This window comes from Penaeus japonicus, unplaced genomic scaffold (assembly GCF_977035675.1).
Source record: "Penaeus japonicus unplaced genomic scaffold, GWHDUDI00000001_assembly GWHDUDI00000022, whole genome shotgun sequence".
NCBI classification, from domain to species: Eukaryota; Metazoa; Arthropoda; class Malacostraca; order Decapoda; family Penaeidae; genus Penaeus; species Penaeus japonicus.
This window is the reverse complement of record NW_028234424.1, coordinates 15,950,025-15,965,024: the sequence shown is the minus strand read 5'-3', so window position 1 is coordinate 15,965,024 and position 15,000 is coordinate 15,950,025. Positions and strand designations below refer to the sequence as shown.

At 37.9% G+C, this 15,000-nt stretch overlaps 1 protein-coding gene across 1 annotated transcript in view; it reads left to right on the top strand.

The window, feature by feature from the left end:
- Positions 1–11,434, top strand: part of Ak1 (Adenylate kinase 1) — a 24,570-nt gene extending 13,136 nt beyond the window's left edge. Inside the window, exons 2-5 of the mRNA XM_043020089.2 lie at positions 7,453–7,525; positions 8,922–9,085; positions 9,585–9,701; positions 10,489–11,434. Of these exons, the coding sequence (XP_042876023.1) occupies positions 7,453–7,525; positions 8,922–9,085; positions 9,585–9,701; positions 10,489–10,743 (609 nt within the window). The 3' untranslated portion in view covers positions 10,744–11,434. The remainder of the gene's footprint in view (positions 1–7,452; positions 7,526–8,921; positions 9,086–9,584; positions 9,702–10,488) is intronic.
- Positions 11,435–15,000: the final 3,566 nt, after the last annotated feature.

The window sequence follows — 15,000 nt, the reverse complement described above, 5'->3', positions numbered from 1 at the left end:
TTTATGGACCCGATAATTCAAGACCCCATTACGTAGAGGGGCAGAAAAAATAAAAAAGAAATTAGTGATATGTGGCATAGTGAAAGGGACAGAAAAATAAACTTCAGAAAACAGACAGATAAATATTAATATCCATTTAATGTAAGGAGGTGAAAGAAAACTCAAAAAGAGAAATAGGAAGAATTGATAAACTGATATAGACAAAACTTCAGACAGATAGATAAATAGATAGATAGTGAAGCTCACTTAACGTAAAGAGGGGAGGTTGCTTCAGAGATAATCCTTTAAATAGATAAATAGATAGATAATGGCATAAGATTCACAAAAAAAACAAAAAAAAAAAAAACAGGCAAGTTACAGGACTAATGTTAAAATTCTTTGCATCGTTAGAATTCTTGGAAATTCTTGGGAACACATCGAGGAAGACACTGAGAAGAAATTTGATAGCAAACGATAGATAGATCGACAGACATATATAGAATGAGATAGATAGCTTAAAAGAGAAGAACTTTATGAAGCACAAGGGAAGAAAATAAGTGGATGGGATACAAGTTAGAAAAAAATATAAATAAAAAAAATGTTTAACAATTCACAACGATATAAAAAAAATATTTTGAATTTATAGAGATTTTTTTTTTATTTTGAAGTATTAGGAGTATCGACTTTATCATTGATTCCATTGTATTGTTGAAAATTGTCAATGCAAGTTGCTTCTTATTCTTGCTGTTATTGTCATATGTATTGTTATGTCGTCACAACTATCATCACCATTACAACTATAATCATCATTGTAACCATCATATGATCATCACACCCATCATCACAACCACCACCCCCTCCACAACCACATTTATCACCATCATCACAACCAGCAACCTCATTATAGCCACCATCCTAAAAAACATTATTACAACCATCACCCCTACCATCATCACCGCCATCATCATAACCACCACTACTATCACCACCATCATCATCACTATCACAACCATCATCACAATCACCATCACTGTCACCATAACAACCACAATCACTTCTATCATCACAACCACCATCATCATAACCATCATCACTTCCTCGCTCTCAAACCTACAAATATTCTGCCAAAAGACCATAGTTCCCCCCCTGCCAAAACAACAATAAAAAGAAACAATTAAAAGTTAAAAAAAAAAGTAAAAAAAAAAAAAAAAGTAGGATAATCAACGAGATATTTCTTCAACGTGGAGGGAAAAAACCTGGATAGGATTACCCCTCATCTTTCCTATTATTTTTGTTTTTTTGTTTTCTTTCTTTTCTGTTGTTCTTTTTTGTTATTATTTCTTCACTTGTTCTTCTTCTTCTTTGATTCGTTTTCTTCACTTCTTGTTTTTTCTGTTTTCATTATCTTCCTTGTCTTCTGGTACTTGTTTTATTTTTCCCCTTTTTTCTTTCTACAATATTTATTTTCCTTCTTGTTGTTATTGTTATTATAATTATTATCAATTTTATTATCATCATTGCTGTTATTATAAGAATTTATCATCATTATTATTATTATTATTATCAATATTGTTATTATTATCATTTCTACTATTGTCATTGTTGTTATTATTTTTAATATTGTTGTTGTTGTTATTATCATTATTCTACGATTTCTTCTTCTTCTTCATCTTCTTTTTACCTCTCCTCTCCGTTTTTTTTTTTTGTTTGTTTGTTTTTTTATAACGCAAACCGTTTTTACAGAAGGAACTATTTCCTCATTTCTGTTCATAGTCTAAAAGGGTTAAAGTTTCAGCAAAAAAGATAGAAAGAAAGTCGGAGAGACAATATTAATGATAATGACCGTAATGACACCACTATTAGAAATGATGATGATTATGATAATAATGACAATAATGATAATAATGATAATAATAATAATAATGATAATAATAATAATAATAATAATAATAATAATAATAAAAATGATAATAATGATAACAATAATAATAATAATAATAATAATTATTATTATTATTATTATAATAATGATGGTAATGATAACAATAATAAACATCAATATTAAATATAAGTAGTAAATAAAAAACAAAAACATAAGCCTTATCATCAAACATCCCAAAAATGAAAAAACGAGACACAGACCAAAACCCAAAGCCAAAAGGTGCCATGACCTCACCCTCATCTCCCTCACCTGACGAACCTCAGGTGGCACTATTGTCCCTGGCACTCCTCCGGCACAGGACAAGGTGCCATGACCTCACCCTTATCTCCCTCACCTGACGAACCTCAGGTGGCACTATTGTCCCTGGCACTCCTCCGGCACAGGACAAGGTGCCATGACCTCACCCTCATCTCCCTCACCTGACGAACCTCAGGTGGCACTATTGTCCCTGGCACTCCTCCGGCACAGGACAAGGTGCCATGACCTCACTCTCATCTCCCTCACCTGACGAACCTCAGGTGGCACTATTGTCCCTGGCACTCCTCCGGCACAGGACAAGGTGCCATGACCTCACCCTCATCTCCCTCACCTGACGAACCTCAGGTGGCACTATTGTCCCTGGTACTCCTCCGGCACAGGACAAGGTGCCATGACCTCACCCTCATCTCCCTCACCTGACGAACCTCAGGTGGCACTATTGTCCCTGGCACTCCTCCGGCACAGGACAAGGTGCCATGACCTCACCCTCATCTCCCTCACCAGACGAACCTCAGGTGGCACTATTGTCCCTGGCACTCCTCCGGCACAGGACAAGGTGCCATGACCTCACCCTCATCTCCCTCACCAGACGAACCTCAGGTGGCACTATTGTCCCTGGCACTCCTCCAGCACAGGACAAGGTGCCATGACCTCACCCTCATCTCCCTCATCAGACGAACCTCAGGTGGCACTATTGTTCCTGGCACTCCTCCAGCACAGCACTGGCACTTGCGAGACACGAAGGAAGGCACTAATGCTTGGCACGTGACTTCGAAGTCGTTATGCTTTTGTTTTGTTTTTATGATTCGAGAGGAAGGGCGGTTGATGTAATGATATGTTTGGTTGTTGTTGTTGTTGTTGTTTTATGTTGTTGTTGTTTGTGGTGGTTGTGATGGTTGTTGTTGTTATTGCTATTGGTGATTTGTTTGTCTATTCATATGGTTTATTTATTTATCTATTTGTTCGTGTATTTAAAGTCATTACTATTATCCTTATTATTATTAATGTTAAAATTATCAATTTTGTTTGTAGTAGTGGTATTACTATCATTATTATTATCATTATCCTTGTCATTATCAATGTCATTATTATTACTAATATTATTATAATTATTATTACTACCTTTATCATTATCATCATTATTATTATTATCATTATTATTGTTCTTGTTGTTGTTGTTGTTGTTATCATCGCTATCCTTATTAACATTAATGATAACATTATCACAATCATTATTATCACTACTATTTTATTTGTTGTTATTATCATTATTATTACTATTATCATTATTATTATTACTACTGTTATTAATAGTATCATTATTATCCGTATTATCATTTTCATCATCTTTATCATCATCATTATCATTATTAGTATTCTCATCATCATTATCATTATCATCATTATCTTTATTAACTTCATCATTATTGTTACTATTATTATCATCATTACCATGATTATCTTCCGTGTCAACAATGCCGTTACAACTTATTCTAATTCCTTTTAATGCATGCAAATGATAAGCGTCACAACATAGACATAAATCTATTCCCATAAAGACAGATAGAAAATAAAATAACGAAGCGTTTAATAGATCGCAGATAGTGTGTATAATTTCCAGACCTAATTATCATTGTAAAACTTTCTCATGTATATGTATAATCTTTTGCAATTAAATAATGCTATTTGCACCATATCGAATTTATTTTATTAGTCAGTTCCGGCTTTAGTCTCAAGTTAAATATTATTTATATATTTTGTTTTCTAATTTAAGGGGGGCGGGCGGGAGGGGGGGAGGGGAGGCGGGAGGTGGAGGGGGAGGGGGGTGCTCCCTATTGTTTAAGAATCGTGTTTATTTATCAGTATCTTTATAATTATTGTTGTTAATATCATCATTAGTAGTAGTAGTAGTAAGATCATTAGTATCATTGCTATTATCATTGTTATTATCATTATTATTATCATTATCAATACTAGTGTGATTGTTGTCATTATTATTATTATTATCAATACTGTATTATGTCTTTGTTAGTATTATCAGTGTTGAGGAAACTTCGTGTTTTGTTTTTCGAATATCTTTTATGTCCTTTTCATTTTAGTCTCTTCCAGCCTCTCCCTCCCTCCTTCCCTCTCTATCTATTATCTCTCTTTAATTTCTTATGTTTATTTTCTTTCTTTCTCTCTCTCTCTCTCTCTATCTATCTATCTATCCATCTATCTATCTATCTATCTATCTATCTCTCTCTCTACTCACTCTCCCCTCTCTCTCTTCAATTTCTTATATTTATCTCTCTCTCTCTCTCTCTCTCTCTCTCTCTCTCTACTTTCCCCTCACCTTCTCTCTCTCATTTCTTATCTCTATTCCTCCCTTCTCCCCACCGTAGATTATTCTCAAGTCCTTCTTTTCTCTATTCATAATTACCCCCTCTCCCTCCCCCCCCTCCCCCTATCCCTTTGACCCTGCGCTAGTGTTGCGACAAGAGTGTGATCAATACAGAGAGTGTGTGATTCATGTCCCTCTAACACGGCAGGACTCTGGGTTGGGCGGGTCCTTTGCGGGTCAGAGGTCAGCGAGGGTAGAAATGACGATGGATTTAGGTCAGGGATGTCAGGTTAGAGGTCAGGGAGGTAAAGGCGATGATTCTAGATCAGGGATGTTCAGGTCAGAGGTCAGGGAGGTAGAAATGACGATGATTCTAGAGCAGCAATACAAGGTCAGAGGTCAGGGAGGTAGAAATGACGATGATTCTAGAGCAGCAATGTAAGGTCAGAGGTCAGGGAGGTAGAAATGGCGATGATTCTAGATCAGCAGTGCAAGGTCAGAGGTCAGGGAGGTAAAGGCGATGATTCTAGATCACTGGTGCTCAGGTCAGAGGTCAGGGAGGTAGAAATGACGATGATTCTAGGGCAGCAATGCTAGGTCAGAGGTCAGGGAGGTTAGAGATAATGGTCTAAAGTCAGTAATGTGAATTTTGGGAATAAGTGGTTATTAAATTAAGAATTGTGATGTTAGTAGTATTTATGAGGTTAGTAATATCGATCTGGTTATGTTAGGAATAAGGCCCGGAATATGAGGTTAGTAATTTCAGTAATTTAAGGTTGATCATATTACGATTGTTATATCAGTAATGTTTCAAATCAATCATTTTGTGATGATTATATCATGCAATTAATTATATATCATATCAGGTCAGAAATATCTATTTAACATTACAAGGTCATTGATATTAGGTTAGTATAGGAATAACTAAAATAACGACTAAAAATATGATCCATAAAATGTTTAAACAACAAAAGAACATCAATAAGATTTGAGGTATTCTCTTGTATCTATTAAACTAATCATTTGATATCAACTGTAATTAAGTATACTATCAATGATAATTAGTAACTTCAATTATAACAGACAAATTGTTTGGTAAAATAAGTTATATCATTATAAGAATATTATCTTTGGATCGGAACCGTTGTAATAAGCTATTGGAACCTATGTTAGGAGTGTTATATTCTTGTCTTTTACTCTCATTTGTCTTTTAGAATAATTGTTTTTCTGTTTTTTTTTCTGGGTAATTACGCTGTTTGTTTTCTGTAGTTGTTTTCTTTCTGTAAATAACTGGGATATGTAGACTATGTTGTTATTTAGTCAGATACGTTGAAGGGGAGTGTATATTTTACTTTTAATATGATCTGTATTTTATTGAAATATCTCATTTCATGATGATAGGCTTCACCTAAATAAACTGAAATCCAAATTTCAAGCGCCTTTTAAAATTTAATTTCAACTTTTACCCTTTGCAACAAAACCAGCCAAATTAATCAAGCAACAAGTCCATCGATAAGATATATATAAAAGAAATTCATATATTTAAAATAAATCTCCAAGAAAAAAAAATCAGGCAACTGAGTTAAAATAAATCTCCAAGAAGAAGAAAAAAAAAACAGGCAACTGAGAGAAAGGCGGTTGCCAAGTGTGTTATTATTGTCAACCGCCGCAGCAACATCGAGAATCTGCCGCTGAGAATCCCAGGCTTCTGCCAGGAGATTCTCTGTCTTGGCAGATGATGCGAGTACAGATTTTGTGGAGGCTGGGATCTTCAGGGGATTCAAGGGATCGAGGGAGTAGGATGAAAAAGGGACTATTTAAAGGATCTGGTGGCGGAAAAAAAGTAACCGGTAACCTTTTTTTTTATTCTATGGAGAGGTGGTTAGAAAAAAAAATTAAGCTGTAGATAATTTTTGTGTTATTGTCTTTTGGAAAAAAAAGTTCTTACGAAGAAATTAACCGGTAAGCGGTTGTAATATCTAATTTATTAAGAGGTGTTATGATGTCCAATGGAATAAAAAAAAAAGCGCCTTCTTTATCAATGAATTAGATTTGATAAGGGAAACCATAAAGCTATTACTAATGGCTTTGGAAAAAAATATAGCCATTTTGTTGTCATCGAGGGAGACGAAACCAGATTGCCAGTATCAACAGGGGAGAGAATAAGTTATTGTTCGTGGTGTTGGAAAGAATGAAACCTTTTGTGTTGTCAGTGAGGGAAGGGACGTTTTGAGTTCCGGTGGGCAGAAACAACGAATTATTGATGTTGATTAAGATCTTGCTTGATTAAATTAATCGACTGATTGATTCCATTAATAGATTAATAGATAGTGCGAGTAGCAAGTGTGATTACACGAATGTGATCGAAACGCGATCTTATAATGAGGAAAAAAGAGAATTTGTTGAACATTTGATAATGAACACTAATAATGCGATATGTATTACTAGATATTACTAGATATGTATTACTCTTTCAATATTACACCTTCATCGCACTCATTCCATCCGTACGGTGTAATAGAGAAAAAGGTTCATTCACTCAGTCTCATTCATTCCACGCGCCTCAAAAGGTTATTAATTCCATTCCATAATATCTATCCCAATCGTTTTTTTTTTTTTTTTTTTTATACTTTCAGCATATTTCTTATCGACTGACAAGATATCTTTCGCTAAGAACATTTCCTAAAGGACATTTACTTTATTGTTATTATTATCATCATGTGTTTATTGTTATTAGCATTATTATTATCATTATCACTGTTACTGCAATTATCATTATTATTATTATAAGTAATATTAATATTAGCATTAATGATTTCTTATCATCATTGTCATCACCATAATCATCATCACCACATAAGCATCACAACCATCATTCCCATCACTACCACAATCACAACCGTCCCTATAATCACCATCAATCTATTTAATTAATTCTCCCCCCCCCCAGGCTCCCGTGGAGAGGAAAGCCCTTGACCTGACCCCCCTGAGAGAGGCCAAGCTGCCAGTAATCTTCGTTCTGGGTAAGTTGTAGTTGTAGTTGTGGTTGTAGATGTTGATGTAGTTGTGGTTGTAGATGTAGCTGTGTTTGTAGTTGTAGTTATGTTTGTAGTTGTGTTTGTAGTTGTGTTTGTAGTTGTAGTTGTGATTGTAGTTGTGTTTGTAGTTGTAGTTGTGTTTGTAGTTGTGTTTGTAGTTGTAGTTGTGATTGTAGTTGTAGTTGTGTTTGTAGTTGCAGTTGTAGTTGTAGTTGTGTTTGTAGTTGTATTTGTGTTTGTAGTTGTAGTTGTGTTTGTAGTTGTAGTTGTGTTTGTAGTTGTGTTTGTAGTTGTAGTTGTGATTGTAGTTGTAGTTGTGTTTGTAGTTGCAGTTGTAGTTGTGTTTGTAGTTGTAGTTGTGTTTGTAGTTGTATTTGTGTTTGTAGTTGTAGTTGTGTTTGTAGTTGTAGTTGTGTTTGTAGTTGTAATTGTGTTTGTAATTATGTTTGTAGTTGCAGTTGTGTTTGTGTTTGTAGTTGTAGTTGTGTTCGTATTTGTAGTTATAGATGTAGATGAACGAGTTGTAGCTAAGACAGCGAAAGGGAAAAGAAGGAAGATAAAAAACGAACATGTCGAACTAGGAAAACAATATTTCTCTCTCAGGGCGACAAACGAATCTGTCGAGGTAGAAAAAACACACGAAAATAAATCACACGAATAATGTGTCGAAGGGCTTTTCGTGGCATTGCTTCTTCTGGGCAACGCACGAATATGTTCTCGGCTTATTCGTGTGCTTTCCTGCTTTTCCCTTCGTTTTAGGTGAGTTCATGAGGGGGAGGAGGAGAAGTAGGAGGAAGTGGAGGGATGAAGGAGAAGGAGGAGGAGGTGGAGGAGAAGGAGGTAGAGGGATGAGGGAGAAGGAGAAGGAGGTAGAGGGATGAGGGAGAAGGAGGAGGAGGTGGAGGAGAAGGAGGTAGAGGGATGAAGGAGGAGAAGGAGGAGGAGGAGGAGGGAAAGAAGGAGAAGGAGGAGGAGGAGGGAAAGAAGGGGGAGGCGAGTAAGGAGGAGGAGGAAGAGGAGAAAAGGACAGTGAAGGAGAAAAGAGAGGAGGAGGAGGAGGAGGAGTGGGAGGGGATGGAAAAGAAAGGAGAAGGAGAAGGGTAAGAAGGAGGAGGAATATTAGAGGAGAGAAAAAAACAAAAGAGGAAAAGGGGCATAGCATAACAACAATAAAAAAGAGAAAAGATCAGGAAGAACATCCATGCAAAAAATGAAGAAACAAATATAGTGACACACACAAACACCCCCGTTAATAAGTAACAAACAAAACAACAACAACAAAAAAAACTATCTGACCCTCACACAAAAACAATACAATAGAATAACACGATCCTTCATCCACGAGAAAATATCTTATCTCTCTCGTTATCTCTTATCTCAGGCGGCCCAGGATGCGGCAAAGGAACACAGTGTGAGAAGATCGTCAAGCAGTATGGCTACACCCACCTGTCTTCCGGTGACCTGCTCAGGGATGAGGTCAAATCGGGATCAGAGCGCGGCAAGGCTCTCAATGAGATCATGGAGAAGGGTGACCTTGTTCCTCTGGTGGGTTGCAGGGACTATTTTTTAGCTAATGTTGTTGTTTTTTTCATTGTTGTTTTGTTTGTATTTTTTTGTGGGGTGGAGGTTACATTCATGAGTAATACACATATTAATACATACATACATACAGACAGGTAGGCAGACAGACAGACAGACAAAAAAGAATGATATAAATACATACATACATTAATTAATTCATACATACATACTTGTACACAGACACACACAGATAATACTGTTTACTCCCAAAAATTCTGAAAAAAAGAACACATACACACACGTAGCTTATTAATTCTGGCCCAACAACATTAGTTTTGTGTTTCCGATTTATGATGTTAATTATGATGTAACTTTTCAACTGTTTCGTTACGACAAAAAGAAAAAAATCCTTAAGCCGATAAGATAAGTCAATAATATTGTTGAATAATGTTGTTGAATCACAAACACACAAGCCTTATATATATCTTTCAAAACCTCAACTCACCCTCGTGTTGGTCCACAGGAGGTCGTGCTTGACCTGATCGCCGAGGCTATGCTCCAGAAGGTCTCCTCCTCCAAGGGCTTCCTGATCGACGGCTACCCGAGGGAACAGGCCCAGGGCGTTCAGTTTGAGCAGAGCGTAAGTGCCTTCGGGTCTTTCTCTTAATTTCTCTCTCTCTCTTGTTCTAGAACTTTTTCTCAATTTTTCTCTTTCTCGGTGTCGTTCTCGGTTTTTCTGGCTTTCTCTCTCTCTCTCTTTCGGTATTCTCTCATTCTCTCCCTGTCCTTTCTCGCTCATTCTCTCCCTGTCCTTTCTCTCTGTCTCTCTCTCTCTCTGTCTCTGTCTCTCTCTCTCTCTCTCTCCCTCTCTCCCTCCCTCCCTCTCTCTCTTTCTCTTTCTCTTTCTATCTCTCTCTCGGTCATTTTCCCATTCTCTCTCTCGCTCTTAGTCTTTCTCTCAATCTCTCACTCTCTTTCGGTCTCGTTCTCGGTTTTTCTCTTTTTTTCTCTTCTCTCTCTTTCTACCTACCTATCTATCTGTACACTGGATGCCAGGCATAACACTCATTCCTTGTTGCCTTGCTAATCGAAAGAGAGTCGACGTATATCAAAATGCCCCTTCCTTTTTGTCCTCTCCCCGTTCTGGATGCAAGAGAAGTGTTTTTCGTTTTTTTTCTATCTTGGTTCGGTTCCAAAGACAGTAGTTCCCTTATCTAAGAGTATTATAATAATGTTTATCCCCAATTGCTTGCCTGTTAGCGCCCTCTTCACCCCGTTTCAGATCCAAGAACTATGTTAAGCTTCAAGGATGCGGGTCCCTTGTCTGAAAGGGAGTATTTCGGTAATGTAATATGCTTTTCCTCCCTCCACCTTAGCAAGACGCCCTTGAAGCACGGCGACTCAAAGCCCTCTCCTCCTCGTTCCAGATCCTGCCCTGCACCAAGGTCCTGTACTTCGAGGTTCCCGACGAGGTCATGGTCGAGCGCCTCCTGAACCGCGCCAAGACCTCCGGCCGCGTCGACGACAACGAGGAGACCATCAAGAAGCGCCTGGCGACCTTCCACAAGCACTCGGAACCCGTGATCCAGCACTACAAGGAGAAGTGCGCCACCATCGTCGCCCTCGGCTCTCCTGACGAGGTGTTCGCCGAAGTGCAGAAGGCCCTCAGCACCATCCAGTGAGGAGGTCCCGGAAACGCACTCCCTCCCACGTCCTCTTCCTCCCCTCCTGGATCTGAAATGTCCCCCTTTCTTGTGGCTCTCGTCTTTCCTTTGTCGTCTCCTCGTACTCTTTCTGTCTGCTCTTCTCTGGTCTTCCAATGGTCTGAACTCCCGATGATGTCTTCCTCGACAACCTCCAGAACTATGCATTACATTAATTTAAGAGTGACTTCGGAAGAAAGCAATATAGTCGATGTATCTGATCAAACACCATGACTCATTACTCTAGGGAACTAAAACCATTTCCTTTCGCGACCTGCTAGGCTCTCTCTGCGAGAGAGTATGTAACATGGCACACAATTAGTTAGTCTTGTCAACCTGCTAGGCTTATCATGCACCTAATCTCACATCTCACGAGTGAAGGGTAAAGCCTCATGGCTTTGCCGACGTGCAAGCGTCTCTCACAAGGAGGTTCTTCTAATCTAGTTCAGTGATGGACTGCGCCCTTGCCAGCGGGAACGCCGGAAGCCGAGGTGGCTGGCCGGCCCCCATATTGGGCGGCCGACGTCAGTTCTCTATTATTGTCATCATCGTCATTAACTATCATGTTTTAGTCATTGCCATATTTTTCTTGGTGGATATGGACTTCATTACCTACATACGACGATCTCACTTATGATTTCGGACTAACGGAATAAACTGTGACACTTGACTTGTTTTCTGACGCTGACACCTTTGACTAAACTCTGGACGTGTATCTGACTCCTGAGGCTGTAGGAGAGAAAATCTATTGAGTTTGATATTAGGCTTTATTAAAAACCACAATGTGAAATTATAGACATTACTCTACTTGACTGGAGGAGGAATTCTGACTCTGAGGGAAACTCACACGGACTTACTCTTGCGTGACTGACATGGGGAGTGAAAAAATGGATCAGCAGGAAGATTGGTGACTGACAGAATGTATGCATGACTCACCGACCGGACTGACGCAGGAGCTCTTGACTTGTGACTGATCTGACACTAAACAGCTGACATGAGAAGACCACGAGAAGAATTAAAGGCCTCATGAACTGAAACTGACTTGACTGCTTGAGGAAACTTTGACTTGCTGAAGAAAACCTGACTGGTTGAAGAAACTTTGACTGACTGATAGAAAACTGTTACATAGTTGAAGAAACACTCGACTTAACTTTGACTGATTAAAGAAACTGACTGGCTGAGTAAACTCTGACTGGTAGAAGAAGCTTTGATTGACTCAAGACACTTTGACTGATTGAAGAAACTCTGACTGGATGAAGAGACTGACAAACAAGAGATGGAAGAGGAGTAAAGACGAGGCAACTGATAAAGCATAATTAGGACATATCGGAATACGTTTTGACTGAAGAAAACAGAAACTGACGAAGAATGTTGACGATTACTGCAGGTAATGCGACTGCCCGATGCAATATTGACTGATTGAAGAAAGTGTGACTGGCAAAGTTGCACTGTGTCTGACTGAAAAAAGGAATGACTGACCTTATGATTTTTGACAAATTCAACGATTTTTGACTGACTTGATAAACGATGACTTTTCCATATATTATGACTGACTGAAGAACTTATATACATTTAATATATATATATATATATATATATATATATATATATATATATATATATATATATATATATATATATATGGGACTGAAAATGGTTGACTGACAAAAGAATGACCGAGAAGAATATGACTGATCAAAGAAATTTACTGACTATAACTATGACTGATTTTAGGTTCTATGGTTCACATAAATAACCATTTATTACATCTAATCAACAAACAGACAAATATTTAAGATCATGACTGTAGGAAAATATGAAACCAAACTAATTAATGACCTTGTGACCCTGGTAAACTTCAACAACCTCGACTGACTGAAGAGGGTAATATACACTGATAGACTGAAGACTTTGTGACGATGAAACTCTGACTTAAATATGACTCTCCATCCCAGACAGAAAAGAAACTGAATGGTCAAAGAGCACATAACAAACCTGACTAAAATTGACAATAAGACATTTTAAGAAATAAAGAAAAAACTTAAAAAAATAGAAGTCAATTTACGACAATAAAAACGTAAGACTGATGACTGACAGATAACACACAACCTCTGACGAACAGACATTGGACCAACATTTTTGACTGCGTAACTGTTACACTTGTAGAAATTAGAAACAGAGAGACAACAGACTACCAAAATTCCCAAGGAAGAATTGATAAACATCACATTGCTAATATTCCTTGACAAAGAACAGACACATTTTGGACTTTTAGGACTTGGGATATCTATGAACTCTTTTTGTTTGTTAGGACGACCCTCGTTTGACAGATAAAGAGACAGGCAGACTACACTAATGGCTCTGGAAGGACCGAAAGACTATTCATCGAAGCAGACAAAGTAACGTGTAACTGATAGAACGAACTGTGGTTATACTGAAAGACTTCAGACTAATGAAATGACTTAAACAGAACAGACAGACGTCAGACAATTTAAATGACAGACCAGACTACAACACTGACATTTGACAGGAATTCAGAGGAAGACTGACAAGACAAATCGATGACTCTTGACTTGACAAGTGACAACGTGACAAGATAGGTGAACGTGAACGACAAGGCTAATGTTAATTTACAATGCATAGGACAATATATGTGTCATTCATTATAAAGAACCCACGACTCACCATGACAGGCCCGACAGACTCACTATAATGAATCCATGACTCACACATGACAGATCTTGTGTGACTGACTATAAAAAACCTGTGATGGGAGACCCTACTGGATCACTATACAGGACTTGTGACTCACCGATACTGACCCTACTGACTCACTACGAAGAACCAGAACTCACTGAGACCATACAGACTCACTAAAGTTCCCATGACTTAACAGGAGAAAAACTACTGTATCATAAACGTATAACTCACCATGACAGACCTTTCTGTGACTTGCTATAAAGAACCAACTTAACTTATTGACTCACTACAGTATAGATAAACTCATGACTTATTATGATAGACTTTTACCCTCTGGAGGAAGCAAGTAACGACGGTAACACAAATTGAAAGAAAAAAAAAATGTAAGAGAGGGAGAGAGAGAAAAAGTATTTTCCGCCATTTTGTTTTGACTGCTTGGCTGAGAGGTCAGAAAACGCGGGAAAATTTAATGCACGAATCTTTTTTTTCACTTCCGCTCAGCCAACACGTGATTCTCAGATTCAGGAAAAAGAATAAAACTCTCTAAAGATTTCAACTAAACGTATGACTTTTTAAGTATACAAGTGAAAGACAAACGGAACCCAAACGGAAGGACAGACGAGAAGAGAAGGAAAACTGGACGAAATGAAACGGACCGCCATCTTGGAAACTAGAATATGGGAATGGAAATCGAAAGTTGACGGATCTTTTCTTAAGTTCACTCATCACTCAAGCCGTAGTAATCACAATCAAGAATCACTTAAGCGGAACATACTCGCCTAAAAGATAGAAATCCGCTCTTCTAGAATCTTCTATCAAGCACTGATAATATATAAATAAAGAAAGAGCCATTTTACTTCGCCATTCGTCACATAGGTACTCTCTTTCACTGACTGTGCACACAAACAAGGGTTCATCGCTATGCCGATTTTGAAGCACTTTGGCACAGTTGCAGAGTAATAGAAGAGTTTCATCTAGGTTGTGAGACGAAAACAAAAGAGAAATAAGGTAAAAGCTATAAATGTATATATATTGTTTTGGTTATGCACTGGAGGTATAGCCCGTAGGCCGCATCTGCTAGAAACTCCCGCTGGTTGGAGGGTTGTATGACGGATATTTTACGCACAAGAAATGCTGTGATTTATGGGGGGAATACGACAAAAATAAGGATAAAAAAAGGAAAAAACAAAAAATCTAGCGAATGAATAAAACCATCACATGTTCTTCTGTGCGTCCTTCGTTGTATTCTCTACCGGATGCTGCCGTATGTGACATGGATCAACGTTTTACAAATACCCTCTGCAGAGAATAGTCGTCACGCTCCATAAGGTCAAAATTCGTGTTTTTTTTAATGGGAAAATCAGCTTTACAAACCCTATCACAAAAGGACCTTCCGACGGTGTGCCTCCTGAATGGACGAGCACGACTCCTCTCTCCAGACGATCGCCCATCGGAGGTTTTTGTGTTGTTATAAAGCTTGTTCATTGATGGAAATACCTGTAAACTTTTTTTCATAAATTGTTTTGCTCCAAAAAA